Genomic DNA, 18128 nt, shown 5'->3' on the forward strand with positions numbered 1-18128 from the left:
GTGAGGGATTAAGCCCCAGCACACTGAGGATTTTATCTTGGAACATTGCAGGGTTGCTATCGAAGACTAGCTCCTCTGATTGGTCTAATTTCATGAAGTCCTATGATATTATTGCCTTCCAGGAGAACTGGTAATTGAGAAAAAAAATTCGGCCAGGATATCTGGCATTCAGTAAGCCAGCAATTGCGAGCATTAAAGGGCAACCCTCAGGCAGATAAACTGTGTGGGTTAGGCAACAGGCGGGATACCTGGTAGAAGAACTAGGGACCGATAATCAGGATTTTCTGGCTATTAAAATAACCCCTGAGTATGACCTCGAGTTTATAGTGATAAATGTCTGGGCTAGAGGGCTGGTGGGTCGTAAGGCTTTGCTGACCATCTCCAGCCTAGATACATTCATTACATAATTAAAAGGGTCATATAACTGGATTATCTCAGGGGATTTCAACTGCACGTTCGAGCCACTTGGCTTAGAAGACGGTAGCCTTACTTGTGACGAGGATGCTATTTGGGGTGTTCCGTCGATTATCTCAGGGGATTTCAACTGCACGTTCGAGCCACTTGGCTTAGAAGACGGTAGCCTTACTTGTGACGAGGATGCTATTTGGGGTGTTCCGTCCTAGACATTAGCTCCAATCAAGAAATGGACAGAAGCAGTCCTGCAGTTGAAAAGTTTTACACTGGAGTGGGGGCTTCGGGCTGTCAATGGTAGATCAAAATCAGATAGTAAAGGCAACCCCCCTTATACCAATGGGCTGAGAAGCAGTAGGATAGATTATTTCCTTATTAATTTGGAATTTTGGCAGAGGCTGAGGGACATGGAGGTTCTGAACAGATTGGAGAATAATCATGATATTGTTTTTAGAGGTAAAGTCCAGCCCTCCCTTGAGGGGCACTACGGATATTGTGACAGCAGATGTAATTCTGTTCAACTACTGCCGCAGGTTAAACTGGGCAAAGATCTCTGAGGACGAGGGTACTTTGAATCAGATTAAATCAACACTTGTAGATTCTCATATTGCCCTCTCACAACTTGACCCTAATGAGGTCACTCTTCCTGCCCTCACAATAGCTCATGAGGCCCTGTTTGCTAAGTTGAGAACCTTTTTTATAAAATCGAAAAAAAAGAACCAGTATGTACCCTTAGTCAGCTAAGTGGTATGACAGGGCATGTAGGATAGCCTACAGGGATTTGCCTAAAGCCATAAGGGCAGGTTTAACGCAGGAAGTAAGGAAATTGAGGTCTGATTGTAAGGCAACCCAACAATGGGCCAAGAAGGCCTTCGAAGAAAATAGATGGAGGGACTTGCTAGATGCCAGTAATGGGAAAAATTGGTGTCAATTTTGGCAACGAATTAGGCGGGGTAGTGACAATCCCGGTCCGGCACAAGTCAACAATGTCCCCCCAGAGCTTTGGGTTGCACACTATCAAACCCAATTTTCACCCTTGCAAATAGTCCTAGACAGTATCAATGTGTAGCTCCGGAGTCACTTCTAGCATTTACCATAGGGGATATTGAGCGTGCTCTTGATGGGGTAACTGCAGGTAGGGCCTGTTGGACATATTGTATCCCGGCGGACATATTTAAATCTGACAGGGAGAATTGGATCAAATATATTTTTTATTTTTGAGAATGGCTTGGCCAGAGGTGCCCCCATTCCGGAATCCTGATTCTGTCTAAAACTCAAGAGCCCTCGTCCGTTTTAGTCTTTTTGTAATGACCATGACCTAGCAGTCAATGTTGACAAGACTAAGTTCATGGTCTTACATAAACACAAAAATTAGAGAGCTAGAGTAGAAATGAATAATTTGTCCCTGGAACAAACTGACTTCTTTACGTATTTGGTTGTTACTATGGGCAAAAGGATGAACTGGAAGCCACGTATGGATCTGTTAGCCCTAAGGCACAACCAATTAGCAGGATCCCTTTTAAAAGAACATCGGTTATCCCAAACTAAACCAGTTGCTCCGGCTATAACTATCTACCAAGGGAAGGTCAGAGCCTCAATCATTTAAGGTGCTGTAATTTGGGGCTTCAAAAATCTAGTTTCATTAGTCCAAGCACAGAACAGGTTTCTGAGGGCATTGACCAGCCTTCCACAATCAACACCACTCAGACCACTACTTGCAGATCTGGGTTGTATTTTGTTTGAGGAAGCTGAGGGTTTCAGACCCCTCGCCTATTGGCGAAGACTTTGGACTACCCTGGAGTTAGCTACCTATGCACGAGCAGTCAAGCACATTAGAGAAGCTGACCGATCTAATAAAATCACATGGTTACAAAAGATCAAGGCTACCCTATCTGCTATGGGACTAGCCCACTTGTGGTAGGACCCTGAAGGGAATTTATTCCCTTCAAAAACAGATTTTAAAGCCTTATATAGGGATATGGCCACCCAAAAGTCTTTGTCACTGGTGAACGGTGTTTCCCTAACTGGTCTCTTTCTGGATCACAAAATAGAATACAGGCTGGAGGCCTACTGGGACACCATTACGAGCCCAGGTGACAGGAAACTCTACCACCAATTTAGAGTGGGCTCTCTCTCCCTAAAATCTTTCACAAAAAAATGGGGGATCAATCAAGATACAAAATGTGGTATTTCTGCCCATGTGAGGAAGAGACCTTAAAGCATGTTCTGTTTGTATGCCCTGCATACAAGGGCCCTCGTCTTAAATGGCTGTAGTCAGTTTGTACCATATTAGGAAAAAGATATTCTCAAAACAGCTATGCGTATCCTAAAAACTGATACTAGTAAAGACATAGTTATTGCTATGGCCAAGTTTTGGAGCTGGACTTGGGCCCTTAGAGGATTCGTTTGCAGGGCTCTACGTACCATGATAATGCTGAGTGTACAGTGTTTTTAGTTTCTTTAATGTATTCTGCTCATAAGACTCAAGAGTGCTGCCAAAACCTGTGTAATTTGGACGTAATGTTTTTTTATGGTTTTTTATCTGCTTTTAGGAGGAAAGGATTTATAATGATTTTATTGTTGATATGTGTTTAGAATTTTAAAAGAATTCATGATGAGATGTTTAATATCTTTTTATGAAAAGCCATCATGTATTTTTTTTATTTACTCTTTATTGTGATATGTGTCTTTTATGATTATTCATGATCGAATAAAGATGAATTTGATTTGATTTGATTTGAACTTAAGCCAGATTAAGGTTCGCATAAAAACAATAACATCACGTTTCCAATGTTAGCTTTCCTCAAATGAAACTGGAATCCATCAGGGACTGTGGGCTTTTACCCCTTTCTCTTTTCTCCCTCCTAGGATATTTGTTTTTCATTCAACCGCAGTATTTCATCGAGTCATAGGGGCCTTTCCCCTTTCGTTTCACTGCTATTTGACTAGTAAGTCTCAGAGGAGGAAGGTAAAATGAGGTAAAAATGTCCGTTCCGCTGCGCACAACAATCCCATGCGAAGCACACAAAAATAAAACCTATTTTCTTCATCCTTCGCTGCCATCAGTGTCTCTAGGTGTTGATTTCAGTAGTTCTTGACTGCCTGGAAAGTGCTAATTGCTAATGCAATCAAAGCATAACAATACCCCTGGTGACCAATGCGTTTTTACTGACGCTTGAGTACTTAGGCTTTTTCAGTAAAATACAGAAAAGAAAATGTCCTCGAAGAAAGTGTGACTGCGTTTAAATATCATGTTAGAAAGAAGAAAAATAGAAAATGCCTACCTCCATTCCCAACAGCTTCAACGCTTTTGGCTGTCGAAAAAGCACAGAACATGTACATTACTCACACAACTAAAAACAATATGCACACTTCCTATGAAAATTCCCAATTTTATGTCTGAATAATGATAGAACGAAGATTATTTTCTAAGAGCTACACAGCATCATGCTGAACAACTTTGCTCTGTATCTGAAGGCATTTAATATTGGAGCTCCCAGTTTTATGGCACATATTTTTTACAATTTTGTCTGTATTTATCCATCTTTATTTTGCATTTTAAGAATAGATGAAGTCGTAAAACGGTACATTTTCACACTTATTTACCTGATAACCATGTAAAAATACTTTGATGCCTTTGTATTTTAGCAAATTAAGCAGCCAAGTATAACAAAACACTACACCACAGGGAAATGTTATCAGTGCTATTAGTAATATATGTTAACATACGCCTGTATTTAAGAAAATCACAACCTGTTTTTAACTCCCCAGGCTGTCTATTTGCTCATAAAAGACAGCATGGAGAGTCACTCACAAGAAGCACAATGTTCTATATTTTTTCAGATTTAAACATAAATACAGACAGGAAACACATTGTTTTCTGTATATATTTATAATTAAAAATCAATGAGAACGAAAAACGGTGAACCTTGTTTATAATGTAAACAAACTGACAAGCTGCTTTGCCTGCTTTGCTTCGCACGAATCCCCGCACAAGGCATTGGTAAATAACCCCCTTGAAAAGCAAAAACTGTGTTCAAAGCAGTGAAAATACAAATGCTGTAAAGGCATAACAAGAAGAATGCATGCTTGGAACCGATGTAAACATTCTCATGGACCAACATTTCATCTTAGGAGCCCCATTCTTTTAAATCACTGCTAGGTGCAAGGGTAAATAGTGTTTATCAAGCTTCACATATATCACTAGCATTGGTGTAGACCCCTACTACTCTTTAAAGGAAAAATGTGTGAGAATGAACAAAAGACTAGCAAAATAACAAGAAAGTTGCAGACAGCGGTGTAGTTTGAGACTTCCTTCCCTCAAAATCTTCTTTATGCCATCCATCCTAATGTCCTCTTTCTTACCAGTGGAAGGTATCAAGTATGTGAAGTGGGGTGAGGGAGTCTATAGGCACAGCAAATTGTAGGACAGGAGAGTGATGGATGTCAATGCTGATTCATTGAAGTCTGTTGAAGTACCAATCAGCATGCTGCCATGATTGGTGCCCTATTGTCCCCTCATTGAGCCCTCCTCCTCCCAGTACTAACCTTTTAACACCAACAAAGTCCTACCTTTGTGTTTACCACTATTGCATAAAACCACCACCTGCTTGTTTTCTGCCCTTTGCGACTGCCTATCAGAACGACCAGAATGATGACACTCCAGAGGGTTGGTTATCTTTGATTCTTGCGGCGGAGCATAGGTCAATGGTACAACTGGTATGCACTTTTACCTATCGCATTTCTAGTATGCTTACCATTTTTGATGAGCAAAATGGTTTCTTCTCGTTTCTATCTAGTGCAGCTCACCACCCATGTGCTGAGATGGGGTGGAAGATTCTGCCTGCACTCAAGGGAGCCGTTCGGCTACTCTTGTTGAGATATCCCAGTCTCCCACCACCTGTGTGCTTGCTGGGCAAGGAGGGCAGGGGAAGGCAAACACGCTTTTCCATGGCTTGCTGTGGTAACTAGGGCTGGCAACAGCTCATTTGGAATGGGGGCTCGCAGTGTCATAGAATTATGACAGCAGGATTCTAATGGAGTGTTTGTGTTGGAAATGAAACCAGTGGCCTACCATGAAGAGGATGGCTGAGTTGTCCTTCCTATGCTAAGTTACCTAATAAATCTACTACCTCCATTACTGGCTTCTGACACCTCTTTATGCCTGCAGTTTTAACACTGATGATGGGCTTAAAAAGGAGAAGAGGAAAAGACAGCTCAACATCTTGGCATTTTCAATTTCAGCATTCAACTTTATTACTTCCCTGCGTGGTTCTTCCTGCGTGTTTTGGGGGATGCATGATACTATGTAACAACAATTTGAAGGCACTGCTTTCTGTTTCGGCGAGATTGTGCATCATGCCTGATTTCGGTTGACAATGTGCACATGAAGGCCTCTGGCATCTGCATGAGAGGGATATTGCATAGTACTTGAATCTAGCTGATGGTGTACATGTGAAGGCCCCTGACATCTGCACAAGGTAGAAAGGAAGAGAGACAGAAGTGCTCGTTGTTGTGATGACTAGTGCAACGCCGTTGGGTATTTTGGTGCCATACCGTCAAGTGGGTGCACTGTCATATGAGGCAGACTTCTGTGCTGTGAGCTGGACCAAGATCAATTTGCTGGTACATGTATGCACGCATGGTGGGGTCATGAGCTTCTACAAGCTTAACCTCCCCATAGCTGCCAAGGTTTCACATTGGCATGTGTGACATTTTCATCATTTCAGTGTTATTATGAGTGACATTTCAACCAATATGAGTGACACTTTCTCACAAGCAAAATGAAGTAATGAAGACAAGGGAAACACATAAATATCACAGACTACATCCATTCACGAATGAGAAACCCTACTACAACTTAAGGCAAATACGGGGTAGAAAGGCACAGGGAACTCACAACAAAACGTAGGGACACATGAATGGGGCATAAGGGTATGGGTGAATTGGCACTGACCATTACAAACATGGGCAGAAAGACAGAAACTGAAAAAAATGAGTGATCTTGTGTAATGTAACTTGTGCTTAGTGACACTTACCCCAACAATGCATAGTCTATGTCACTGCCCCCCTCGTTCCACGTTACTGGTGATAGCCCGCACATTGCTCGCTCAGTGGTCTACTTCTCGTGGGTGTGATGCCCCTAGCTCTCCTCTGCAAACGCCAACGACGCTGGTACTTGCCAGGGCTGTCTTGTGTCACTGCTCGCTGATTGATAGCGAACACCAATAGATGGTCAAGGAGCATGGAGGACGGGCACATCTGCGAATAGCAATTGGTAGCGCGGTTCAAGAGGAGAGGACTCGAGGAACTTTCACGGCAGCATTCTCACTTAGCTGCTGCGCTGGACTGCAGTGGCTGCATGGCAGCCAGGCTGCTGGTACCTGGCACCAATCCGCCACGGTCGCGGGCCCCATTAACTTCAAATGGTGCGCAGCAGCACAGTTTAATGACTTTGAGTCACGACCTTAATGAAAGATTCCTGCCGAGTGTCTGGAAATACATACAGGTTGTCAAATGATTTCAGCTGACCCGACTGGGCCATGCTGCAATGCATATCTTCACAACAGCCCTCTGTGGCAGAAGAGTAAAGACCTGGTGCGTGCAGAAGCCATGTTCTTCCGCCTCCCTCGGAATGTCAGATATGACAACCTTCCGACGGGTGGCAGCTGGTTGTGCCACAGAGAGAGGGATATCTGTTCAGTAAAGTGACCCCACTTTGTAGCTATCAGTAGCAGGTAAACGACGGTCTGGAGCATCTCCAAATCTTTATGCCACGGGGCCCTGGCCTAGTCACCAGGCAGAACGCGGTGCAAACTGCAGCAGTGAGTTCCTGCCTGCGCTACCTCAAGGTCAGCTCATTCCACACTTAAATGTACTGCACCCATTTGTGTCACTATGTCGGCTGGTGTAATTTGGTAGACCTGCCAAGTGCCAGCATCGTCATTAACTCATCAGTTAATGACAATGCGTGGTACTTGGCATTAACTCATCAGTTAATGATGATGCGGCCAGGTCAACAAGGTGCAGCCTACAGTGTGTAGCAGGGGGGCAATCGATCTATCATGACCCCAGCTCGCTCTTGCGGCCCCGCAGCGGCGGGCGGCCATGGCACGAGAGAAACTCGAGTCTCGCCTGCACTCAGATTCCCCGCGGCTTCTGCCTACTTCCTAGTTCCTCCACACTTCCGCTGGCACATCCGGATTATCCCCGCCCCCATGGGGTGATGAGAGTTGCAGTATTGACTGCTGAGAGGGCAGCCTGCTCCCCTCCCCCCAACTCCTCCTACCCCCTCCTGTGTGTGATGAGTGTCCCTGAAGCCGCGCGCCGCCTAGCTGGCCCCACACCATTTGCCGCATTCACTGTTTCCAGGAGCAGACAGCTGAGTGTAGAGATACATTGTAGCGCTCTCAGCCACTCTACAGAGCTGAGAGCGCTTTGGTTAACTATTTGCGAACTCGGCTCAGTAACCAGCACCTCTCTCGGAGCAGCAGAGAGGCTGGCGCAGCCGCCGCTAGTGGCGCGCCTGGCACTTGGCAAAAATGCGTGACAATGCAGTCCAGTTTGGTGACGTGGATCACCGCACTGAAATGCGTGAGCGTCACACCTGTTGCGTGACGCTTGGCAGGACTGCCTCCCTCTGATCGCTGCGTATCCGAACTTCAAGGTGGCCATTTTGAAGGATTGAGATCACCCGCATCGACAGCTGTGAGTTTCTAAATGGTGATAGGCACGCCACATATTGTACCTCTCCCAGAATTCATTACTAGTACAGGGTGCTGTGTTTACCGCTATACTCATGCCACGGGGAATACTTTTACAGGCAGCCAGCTCAAAGTACAGAACGGTGATATTCACACCACACTATGTGCCCCACCCGGAAATCAGCTATATATTCCGTGATGCACATGCCACAGTGAGTACTTTGTAAGGCAACCAGCAATAATATACTTTCTATTGGTTTTGGGGATTTTTGGTGCTACTGTGCGTATAGGACAGTGATAGGCATACCTTAACAGCATTATATTTCTCTTGAATCACAGAGTACCTATATTTACACAGTGATAGGCACGCCCTTCTCTAATTCAAAAGTATAATATTGCCCATTTTTTTTAGGGGGAAATTCTACTGTTCAGCAAATTGACTCCCATGCGAAGACTCTCATTTACAAAAGGTATTTTGCCCCAATTGTTGTGCTGGTTTTTGTCTAACATAACTTGTGCCTAATGTTTTTCAACTGAAAACTGTATTTAGCAGCTAAGAGGTTTTAGGGTAGGTAATAAGGCCATAATGTTTTTGTTACAATCCAGAAGTTCACGGCACCTCCGTTTTTCTTCCTGGAAATCCGCCCAATAAATGGGCTAAATAGAAAAACAATGTTTGAGTGCTATGTGAGGGTGTGTGGAGAGGGAAACATCACTTTTGCTTCACTTTCTTGGTTAAGAAGGACAGAAGGTCTTTGATCACCTTCCTGATGTGCCGGTGTGTAAGGCTGTTGATCTGAATGAGTAGGAAACTTGCATAAGGAACATTATTCTTTTTTTTAAAAGAGTGCAAACAGAGGGGGAGTCAATAGAAAACGATGTAACTAAAGATGCATGGCGTCCTCCTGCAAGTTTGTATTTTGTTGCAGGAAAGAATCAGGGATCATTATATGTTAGGGTGTCATATTGAGAAGGTGCACTGTGACTCAGATGAAACCACCCTTGATGAGGTGTCGCTCATTGCTAAAAAGATTGAGCATTCCGTGAAATGTGTGGAGGTGATGAAAAAAGACTCCCCTAAGGATGTGCATGCTGGTGGGCGTGGGAGTAGGAACAAAGAGTCTGTTAAGGATGATGTAAAGAAGAGGGAATATAAACACATGGGGGTTACAAAGAATGAATCTAAGGTGGAGATGAGATATTTCAGGTGTGATAGGACAGGAAATCTTGCTAATGACAGAGCAGGTCCTGGCCCCAAAGCAGTTTGCATTCATTGTAAGAAAAAGGGGCATTTGGAGCCAGTCTGCAGGATGAAGAATGTAAAACAGAAAGTGAATTAAGGAGATGCGAGTGACATTGAGGACAGAGATAGCTCGGATTTTGAATGTGGGCAGATTTTTGTACAGGTCGGAGGCAAAAGTGATAATGACCCTTTAAATTACAAAGAAGTTGATAGTAAAAGAACTAGGGGCCGACTACGATGTTTGTTGGAGTTGCCTCCGACCAACACCGTCGCGGATTCGGGACTGACCGACCTCCAGTTGGCAGTCCCGACCGACCTCCAGTTGGCGGTCCCGACCGCATGATTACGATGCGACCGCACAATGTGCAGTCCCATACTCCCTTTTCTCTATGGGAACTTGTGCTTGTGCTATCTTGTTCATTCTTACTCTTTCTGGACTCAACATCTGTTTTTGTGGCCCATGGCTCTGAGGTTAAAGGGAAAGCAGTATCAAAGAATACTCTGAGTAGATCGATCCATCAGACCATTTTTCAGGTTAACTCTGAGGAAGGTTTGCTGCTTCCAGGTTCTATTCAGGGACGTTCAACTTGAGTGACTTTGACTTCTTGGGCCAAGGTAGCATTGGTTACCTTGATGGAAATATGTAGGGATGTTACATAGTCCTCTACTCACGCATTCATAAAACATTATCAATTAGCTTTCCTCAGCAATGATGTAAATAGAATTTTTTTTGCAGTCAATGGAAGTGCAAATGATTTTTCTTGTGAATTCGTCACTTGTTAATACTGGGATGAGGGGGACTCCATGAGCGGGTCATGAAACGTTTACTTACCAGTATTTTTAATTACTCTGATTAGGAGTCCTCCGAACCCAGTTGCTTCCCTCCCTCCCTATGTTGCCACTTTCATTGTGTTGCTTACTTGTTATAGTGAGAGGAAGTGGGATAGGGAGTTTTATATAATAATGGTAAACATAGAAGAGAGAGTTCTCTATTGATGTTTTAAAAAATTGTTTTACATGTGATGGGCTGTCGTGAAGATGGGAATGCCCCATTTGTTAATGCTGAGCCGAGGAGGACTCCTATTAGGAGTAATGAAGATAACTGGTAAGTAAAAGGTTAATTTGTACCTTTCCACCTGCAGAGAGTAAATCAAAATTATCTTTCAGGGAAATTAATTCTCGAGTCCCTGTGCCATCTGTGCCACAATTCAGCCCAAGAATTGCTTAAAATACATAGAACTGAAAAGGTACAGATGTTTGCGGCACCTCTAATGTGCCACAAGGGTCAGGCTGGTCTACAGTGAATTCTGGCAGTGCCTGAAGGGGTGGTTTGACAGGTCAGTGTGTGGGCCTGTTTTTTGGCCAATGTGGGCCTGTTTTATTGTATATTGTATATTGTATAGTGGGCTGGTTTTCAATGTTGAGTTACCCGATATTAAAATGAATATTGCCTGCAGCAAGCACACATGCATGCAGTGCTCCATACCTTGCAAAACACTGTACAGCATGTCTTTACAAGTTCAAAACTGTGCCAATTTGCAGAATGTCAGCCACTTTCTTTTAGCTTATCTGATTTCCAAATGGGAGCTACTTTTATTTTGCCTGCACACCTATTTTCTCCCACAGTCCAACCTTGTGTACCACCTGGCATCTAGACACATGCTTCAACCATGACAACAGGCATATAGGCAGTTCTTAATTTGAGCTAGTGGTTGCCGGTGGGGGCCACGGCACATATTTTTGGGGACAGCACTTATTTTTTGACTTCAGACATTTCAGAGTGCAAGAAAGGTTACAGCACACAAAGCGGAAAAGAGGAAGAGAAAGATGAAAAAAATGCTGCAAAGGGAGAAGACAAGAAAAGTGAGATAAAGGGGCAGGAAGTAGTGGGCAGAGGATTAAAGAGCAATGAGGAGGATTCAAGACTACGCAGCCATGGTATTCAGTGCACGAACATTTAATTGTTCTTACCATGGGCTTCTGAGTAGAGCTTTGGGCACCAGCGCTCATTCATTTACAAAATATGCAATGCATGTAGGAGATCCGGTACATATGACCTCAGTTTAGAGTAATGCACTACAGAGTCACATACTATTTATCCATCCCACAGACATCCCCACGTATCTCTGACATATTATCGATCCATAAAATATAGAAACATATAGATATAAGGAATTAAATATTGATAACCAAAATATCAACTCCGTATATCTAACTATAAAAAACACAAATATAGAGAACACAAATATCGTTGCTATAAACATTGATTTTAACCTATTTGGAAAACAAAAATATCGGAAACAAAAATACTGTTACCTTTAAATAAACATATATTATGTAAAAAATATTGATTCTCGCAATATTGACTACACTATTATTGCCAAAACAAATTAAATAATCATATAAAAAGATAAAACACTTTTCTGAAAAAAACAAATAATTAAAATAAAACAAAAACTTGTTACAGACATATTTAAATTAAATACAAATATATTTCATCCTCAAAATAGTTACCATTCACCCCAAAAAAGTAAATATCTAAAATATATACAATAACATTCCTCTAAAAATTTGCATTAACAACAATCATTGAACCACCAAAATAAATATATCCGTATATTAGCGGTTCCCATAGATTGACTAGAATGAGAAACAACATTTTAACTATACTAAAACAACCAATAAAATAATATTATGAACAACTTCAACCAATAAAATGAAAAACCAATTAAATCAGCAATATAAAAGGCACACAAATGTAAACCGCTAAATACTTCAAACATAACAAATGCTGTAAGGTGAGGAAACTCTGCCTGATTCTCTCAACAAACCAGAAGAAATATATACATTTCAACAGCTACATAACCAAGTAAATAATATTTATATTTAAAGTAAAATGCACCTTTTTTAAATTAAAAATCTAAATCTAAAATAGCAAATGAATATTAACACACACTCCAACTTTTATCTTGTTATGTAGACATCCTAAAGAAAAAATCAACAACTTAAAAACTTATAAAGTGCCAGAAAATCACAAACTAGCAAAAAGATATAGGAAGGTATACATAAATAAATAACAAATTATAAACTCACCGAATAGCAAACAAAACTAAACCTAACAATCTCAACTTCTTCAACCTATCAACAAAGTATCATTTAAAATGCAATGTAAATTATTTTTCATTCGACAGAAAAGTAACCACCTCCTCCAGATTAGAACACCCCAACAGAAAAGCTGCAACATGGTGTGCAACATCTCAACAGAACATACATGTAGGTATACAAAATAGAAGTAACTGCATTTTTTTTAACATTTTAATAACAAAGTACAAAAGTTAAAATATAATGCATATTTATGTTCTTAAACTACTTACAGATACAATGACAGAGGCCACCAAATTTCTCATTTTACAGAAAGGAAAGCAGCTATTAAATCACTTGGGTTACACCTACAGCCAAGAACGTGCAACATCAGAAACTATAAACTTGAAATATACTAAATATTATTCTAATGTTTGCTATGGGAGGGCTACTATAAAAGATGATGTAATTCATGTAAGAGAGCGCAACCACCTTCTTAAATGTAACAGAAATAGAAGTAAGAAAAATATTGCAAGATGTAAGAGAGGCAAGCATTAGCCTCCAGGACCTCACAAACAAAATCCTGAAAGATATAACACCTAGAGTCCCCAATCACATGACAGAGCAACTACCACCTGTCCCTATTTTAAAAACTGTAATTGCACAATCTAAAAAAGCCACAAGTGATATCACACCAGCTCCAAGAAGATGCCAAGACATACACATCCCTGAACATTTAACAATTACAAATAGGCCATTATTATGACATTGGGGTCTGACTGCGAGGTAGCTGTGTCAGAAGTCTGGAGAATGCTGCCAAGCCGGCGGCATCCCGACTGCCACATTTGAAGTTTAATGCCATGCTGGCAGTGTGCCGGTAGCATTCTTGGGGTGGCGATAAATGAAAAGATTTGAAAATGAACAAAAAACAAATGTATATAAATATGATGTAGCTGATTCTTTTATAATGAAGCAATATTTTATTATTTTTACTTGAAGAATATATGTTTCAAAATGTAAAACTATACAATATTTAAACATTATATACAAATAAAAATAGAAAAAGGTGTGACAAATCTTTATCATTTGGGAAGGTGTTGGAAACTAAACGGGTGACATTTACTACTCCACTCCATTCTAACCATATTGGGGGAAGGTGTTGGTCACTAAATGGGTGACATTTACTATTCCCACTCCAATGCAAACCAGTGTGGCGAAGGTGTTGGACACTAAAGGGGTGGAATTTACTAAACCCACTCCAATCTAAACCAATTTGGGGTAGGTGTTGAACACTAAAGTGGTGATATTTACTATTTCCACCCCAAACTCTAAACATATTAGGGGAAGGTGTTGGTCACTAAAGGGGTGACATTTACTTCAATCTAAACCAATTTGGATAAGGAGTTGGACACTAAAGGGGTGACATCTAATATTTCAACTCCAATCTTAGGGCCTCATTATGAGTTTGGTGGTCCTCCTGTCGGCCCGCCACACCGACAAGAGGACCGACAAGCCCGTAGTGTACCCACCTGCCAGATTACCAGTGTAATCCATGGTGGGCGGGAGGTGCTGCAGTGGTCTCATGACGGTTGTCTGTTAGGCTCATGAGAGAGCCTAACATTCAGACCACCACAGTGAGAGTGCCGACTGCACATTTCTGAGCAGTCTGGCGTACACCATGTTATGCATGCCACACCGTGCAGAAATAGGAGTGCAATTACAGGGGGCACAACCTGTGCACTCCTGCATGCACCCCCTGGGCCAGGAGTGGCAGTGGGTCCTGTTAGGTTCTCTGCAGATTTAGCGATCCTGTGGCAGTCTGACCGCCACACTCAAAATAATGTGGGTGCAGAAGTGGTCAGCCCGCCACCGCCAGTACAGCGGTCCTGTGGACTGCTGAATTCATAAGAAAACCCTTTACCAGTTTGGGAGAGATGTTTGACACTAGAGGGGAGACAGTTACTATCCCCCCTCCAATCTAACCATATTGGGTGAATGTGTTGGTCAATAAAGAGGTGACATTTACTATTGCCACTCCAATCTAACCATACTGGAGGACGGTGTTTGTCAATAAGGGTGTAGCGTTTACTATTGCCACTCCAACCTAAACCAATTTGGGGAAGGTGTTGGACACAAATGGGTGGCATTTACAATTCCGACTCCAATTTAACCATAATGGGGGAAGGTATTGGAGACTCAAGAGTTGAAATTTACATTACAAAACATTTTACATAACATATTACAATATAAAAATGTTACACACACAATCAATATATTCTCACATATTTTGTTTTACATACAATTAACTAAACTAGTATCTAAAACACACTAATCTAAACTTTATGAATATATATTTATATTTTACATTTAAAAATTACTATTTTAAATACTATTAGCAAATAATATATTGCTCAAAATATTTACTGACATTCATAAATTTAAACAAATTACATTAAAATAAATTCATAACCCAAAAGTAAAAATTACAAATGTAAACAAATGTATATACATTTTCTTTTTAAAAAAGTCTCAAATAAATGAATTGAAAATTAAAATTCAGTTTTCTATAAACAAAATTAAACATTTGTATACAATTGTAATTATTTAAAGAAATGTAAAGTTTTTAATTTTAACAAAATATTATACTTAATTATTTTATATGTTTTAAATATGTTATAATATTACATTTCTTCTTATTAAAAACTATGTAATACCTTTATAATATATCTTTATTAACATCATATTAAAATACATAAAAAATATTAATAGAACCACATATATCTGACAATTCTGAATTATTAATTCGCATATAGTTAAAATTATCACCTTACAATTTGAGTTTGAAACATACATTTTTTGAAAATCTCCCCACCCTTAATGCAAAAAAACCCTATATACCACAACTAAAAAAAATATATTTAAAAGTTGTTTATTTACATGATTACAAATAAAAATACATATTAAAATTACTAAAAATACAAAAAATAAACAGATACAATCAAACAAACTACACTACATTACAAACTCATTAACACTTACAAACCATGTTAAATACAGTGATATTTTCTGCATCCATATTTTTAGAATGATATTAAAAACAACAATAAAAACAAAAATGTTACCTTCGATATTCCTATTCATAATATTTTTGATGTCCCGATATTCTGTACACAATATTTTTGTATCAGAGTATTATTTTTCCAATAATATGTCCGAACACTCATCCCCACACCTCTTTTGCGTAGAGTCTGCAAACATGATGCAAGCCTCTTTTCCATGAGGCTCGACTCTGCAGGAGTGCTCAGAGCACTTTCTCCAATAGTTAGATGTTGCTCTGTACCTGATGCTTGAGGCATCCACAACCAGGAGCAGCAATTTGGTAGTATTTCAAAGGCAGGTGAATTCTGGTCAGAAGACTTCACTTGTTGAACGGGCTGGGCGGGGCACCCATAGACTTTTGAAGACGATGAGTGAAGGCTGACATTGTGGTCTGGAGTTTCAGTAGATGGACATGCCGAGAATGTGTTTACTGTGTGCAGAGGCGTACTCACCTATAAGGCAATCTGGCAGTTCCAGTAGGGCTCATCTGATAGGTCTGTGGGACTATTTTTTGTCTGTTTTAAGGTCTGGTGGGCCGGTTTTTGTTATTGATTTTCCTGATATTACCACAGACACTGCCTGCAGCAAGCAAGGGTGGATACAGTTTCCTATATCTGGGAAAACAAGCTTTTCAGATTCTCTTTACAACTTCAAACCACCTGAATTTGCAAACATGGGTCGCTTTTTTACCTACCTGAGTCGCTAATAGGGGACACTTCAATTTCATGCTGGGGTCTATTTTCTGCCTCAGCCTAACCCTCATAGTTAAAAAAACATGCAAGTTCAAGGGAAGTGCACTCCTGAACACAGTGTGGATGCGCCATCTTGGAAGCTAAAGCACAAAGAAACATCTTCAACCCACATGCCTATTTCAAAGCTGTAAGAGTGATCCACGGAGATGGGTGCCTTAAACATCAACTAAAAATCTACTTTGAACAAGACCATAATGAATGGAGAGGGCCAATGTGACCATAATGCCCATCCTGGCAGGCCAGTGCATGCCCCTGCACCAGTCTCTTCTGCTCCTGATCTAGACATGCACATGGGTCCGAAAGTACACTCATGCTGCCCGTCAATTAACACTCTGCACCATTGATGGCAGTCCTCTGATGGGCATTGTGGATGGGTGTATTACCAATTAGTTTGTAGCAACAACTAAAACTGAATTCAGGTTGAAATGCTCCCTGTTTCTCCACTACAAGGGAGAAGCTACATATGAAGAAGCAATTTAATAAAGGAATCTATAAATCAAATAAACTTTGATGAAGTGTCCTGGAATTTAATGAATAAACAAACAAGAAATTCACACATTTATTTGCCTATGTCCAGCAGTGTGCAGAGGTACCAACCCCTGATTTCGATGACCATCTTCTTTATCTTTTACAAAGGTCTTCAGATTTTGCTCAGGAATGGTCTGTCTGACACTCTAGAGTAATTTAAGTTGATAGCGTGTGCTCCTAACCATAGCACTGATATGGATTGGAGGTGAAGGAGCTTATGTAAAAAAAAAATCAACCACTTTGCTCAGTTGTTGGTAGTAGGATTGTAGTACAGGATGCTAAATGAGTCAATTCACAAAGGCATTCTCCCAAGATCCACCTCTCAGACACCCCCAATGACTCCCTCATTTGTATATTCAGTGGTGGCAGTCTTCCAAAGGTAACTGGTATCACTGCCACACACTGGAGCATCAGCTACCTGGAAGATCCCTAGCGTTCCCTTAAGCTTTCCTCTAGCAAGTCCAATGTAATTTTGCACATGCACTTGCAAGAGCGTTAACCATCACAGTCCCAGACAGCATGACTTGAGCTTAACGTGAGGTGGTGGTTGCAGGGGGGGCCCACCGGCACTCATTTTTGGAGACTGGCACTTATTTTTGTTCAATAGACCTTGCCCAGAGCAAATTAGAGAAAGCATACGAGGAGAAAGAAAGAGGAAGGGAAAGGGAAAGATGGAAAAGAATAAGCATGGGCGAATTTTGCGAATCTCGCGTTCGCGAATTTTGCGGATTTGCGAACTCGCAATCCGCAAAATCCGCGAATTCTCGCGAATTTGCGGATTTTTTTTTGTGTTTGCGCGGGTTTCTGCCAGTTCGCGAGGGTTTTGTACAATTTCGCAAATTGCGAACTTACCTGTCGGGTCGCAAGTTTCGCGAACTTGTTGTTTCTACGTGTCCAGCCTGTTTGGGACACTCTTCTTCATCACTGCCACTCTCTGTCACCACTGCCACTCTCTGACTACTCATGCCACCCTCTGGCCCACCCATGCCACCCTCTGTTTCATCACAGCACCCTCTGGTTGTCCAGTCAGTGTACATTATTGTGGCAACGCAAGCACACCTTCCCTGCCTCAAGTGACCTGAATTAATTTGGGGCTGATTAATGTGTCACAGAATATTTTTTTAGCTGGCACCTGCTTCCTTAGTGCTTCCTGATTAGTGATCTTTTGCACTTGCTAAGTGCTTTCATTGTTGCAAAATTAGTTACAACACCTGCCCTGCCCCAACTGACAATAATGAATTAGGGGCTGATTAATGGATTTGAACTTCCAGCCTGGCTCCTGCTTGTCTCCCTTAGCTGTAATTCAGGACC

General features: G+C 41.2%; 1 protein-coding gene across 1 annotated transcript in view; it reads right to left on the reverse strand.

The window, feature by feature from the left end:
• The window catches only part of TRPM3 (transient receptor potential cation channel subfamily M member 3), a 979327-nt gene that overhangs the window by 300270 nt on the left and 660929 nt on the right, over positions 1-18128 (reverse strand). Inside the window, exon 15 of the mRNA XM_086963586.1 lies at positions 3696-3725. Coding sequence (XP_086819712.1) covers positions 3696-3725 — 30 coding nt within the window. The remainder of the gene's footprint in view (positions 1-3695; positions 3726-18128) is intronic.

The sequence above is a fragment of the Lissotriton vulgaris genome, chromosome 3_1 (genome assembly GCF_964263255.1).
Source record: "Lissotriton vulgaris chromosome 3_1, aLisVul1.2, whole genome shotgun sequence".
In the NCBI taxonomy this organism is placed as follows: domain Eukaryota; kingdom Metazoa; phylum Chordata; class Amphibia; order Caudata; family Salamandridae; genus Lissotriton; species Lissotriton vulgaris.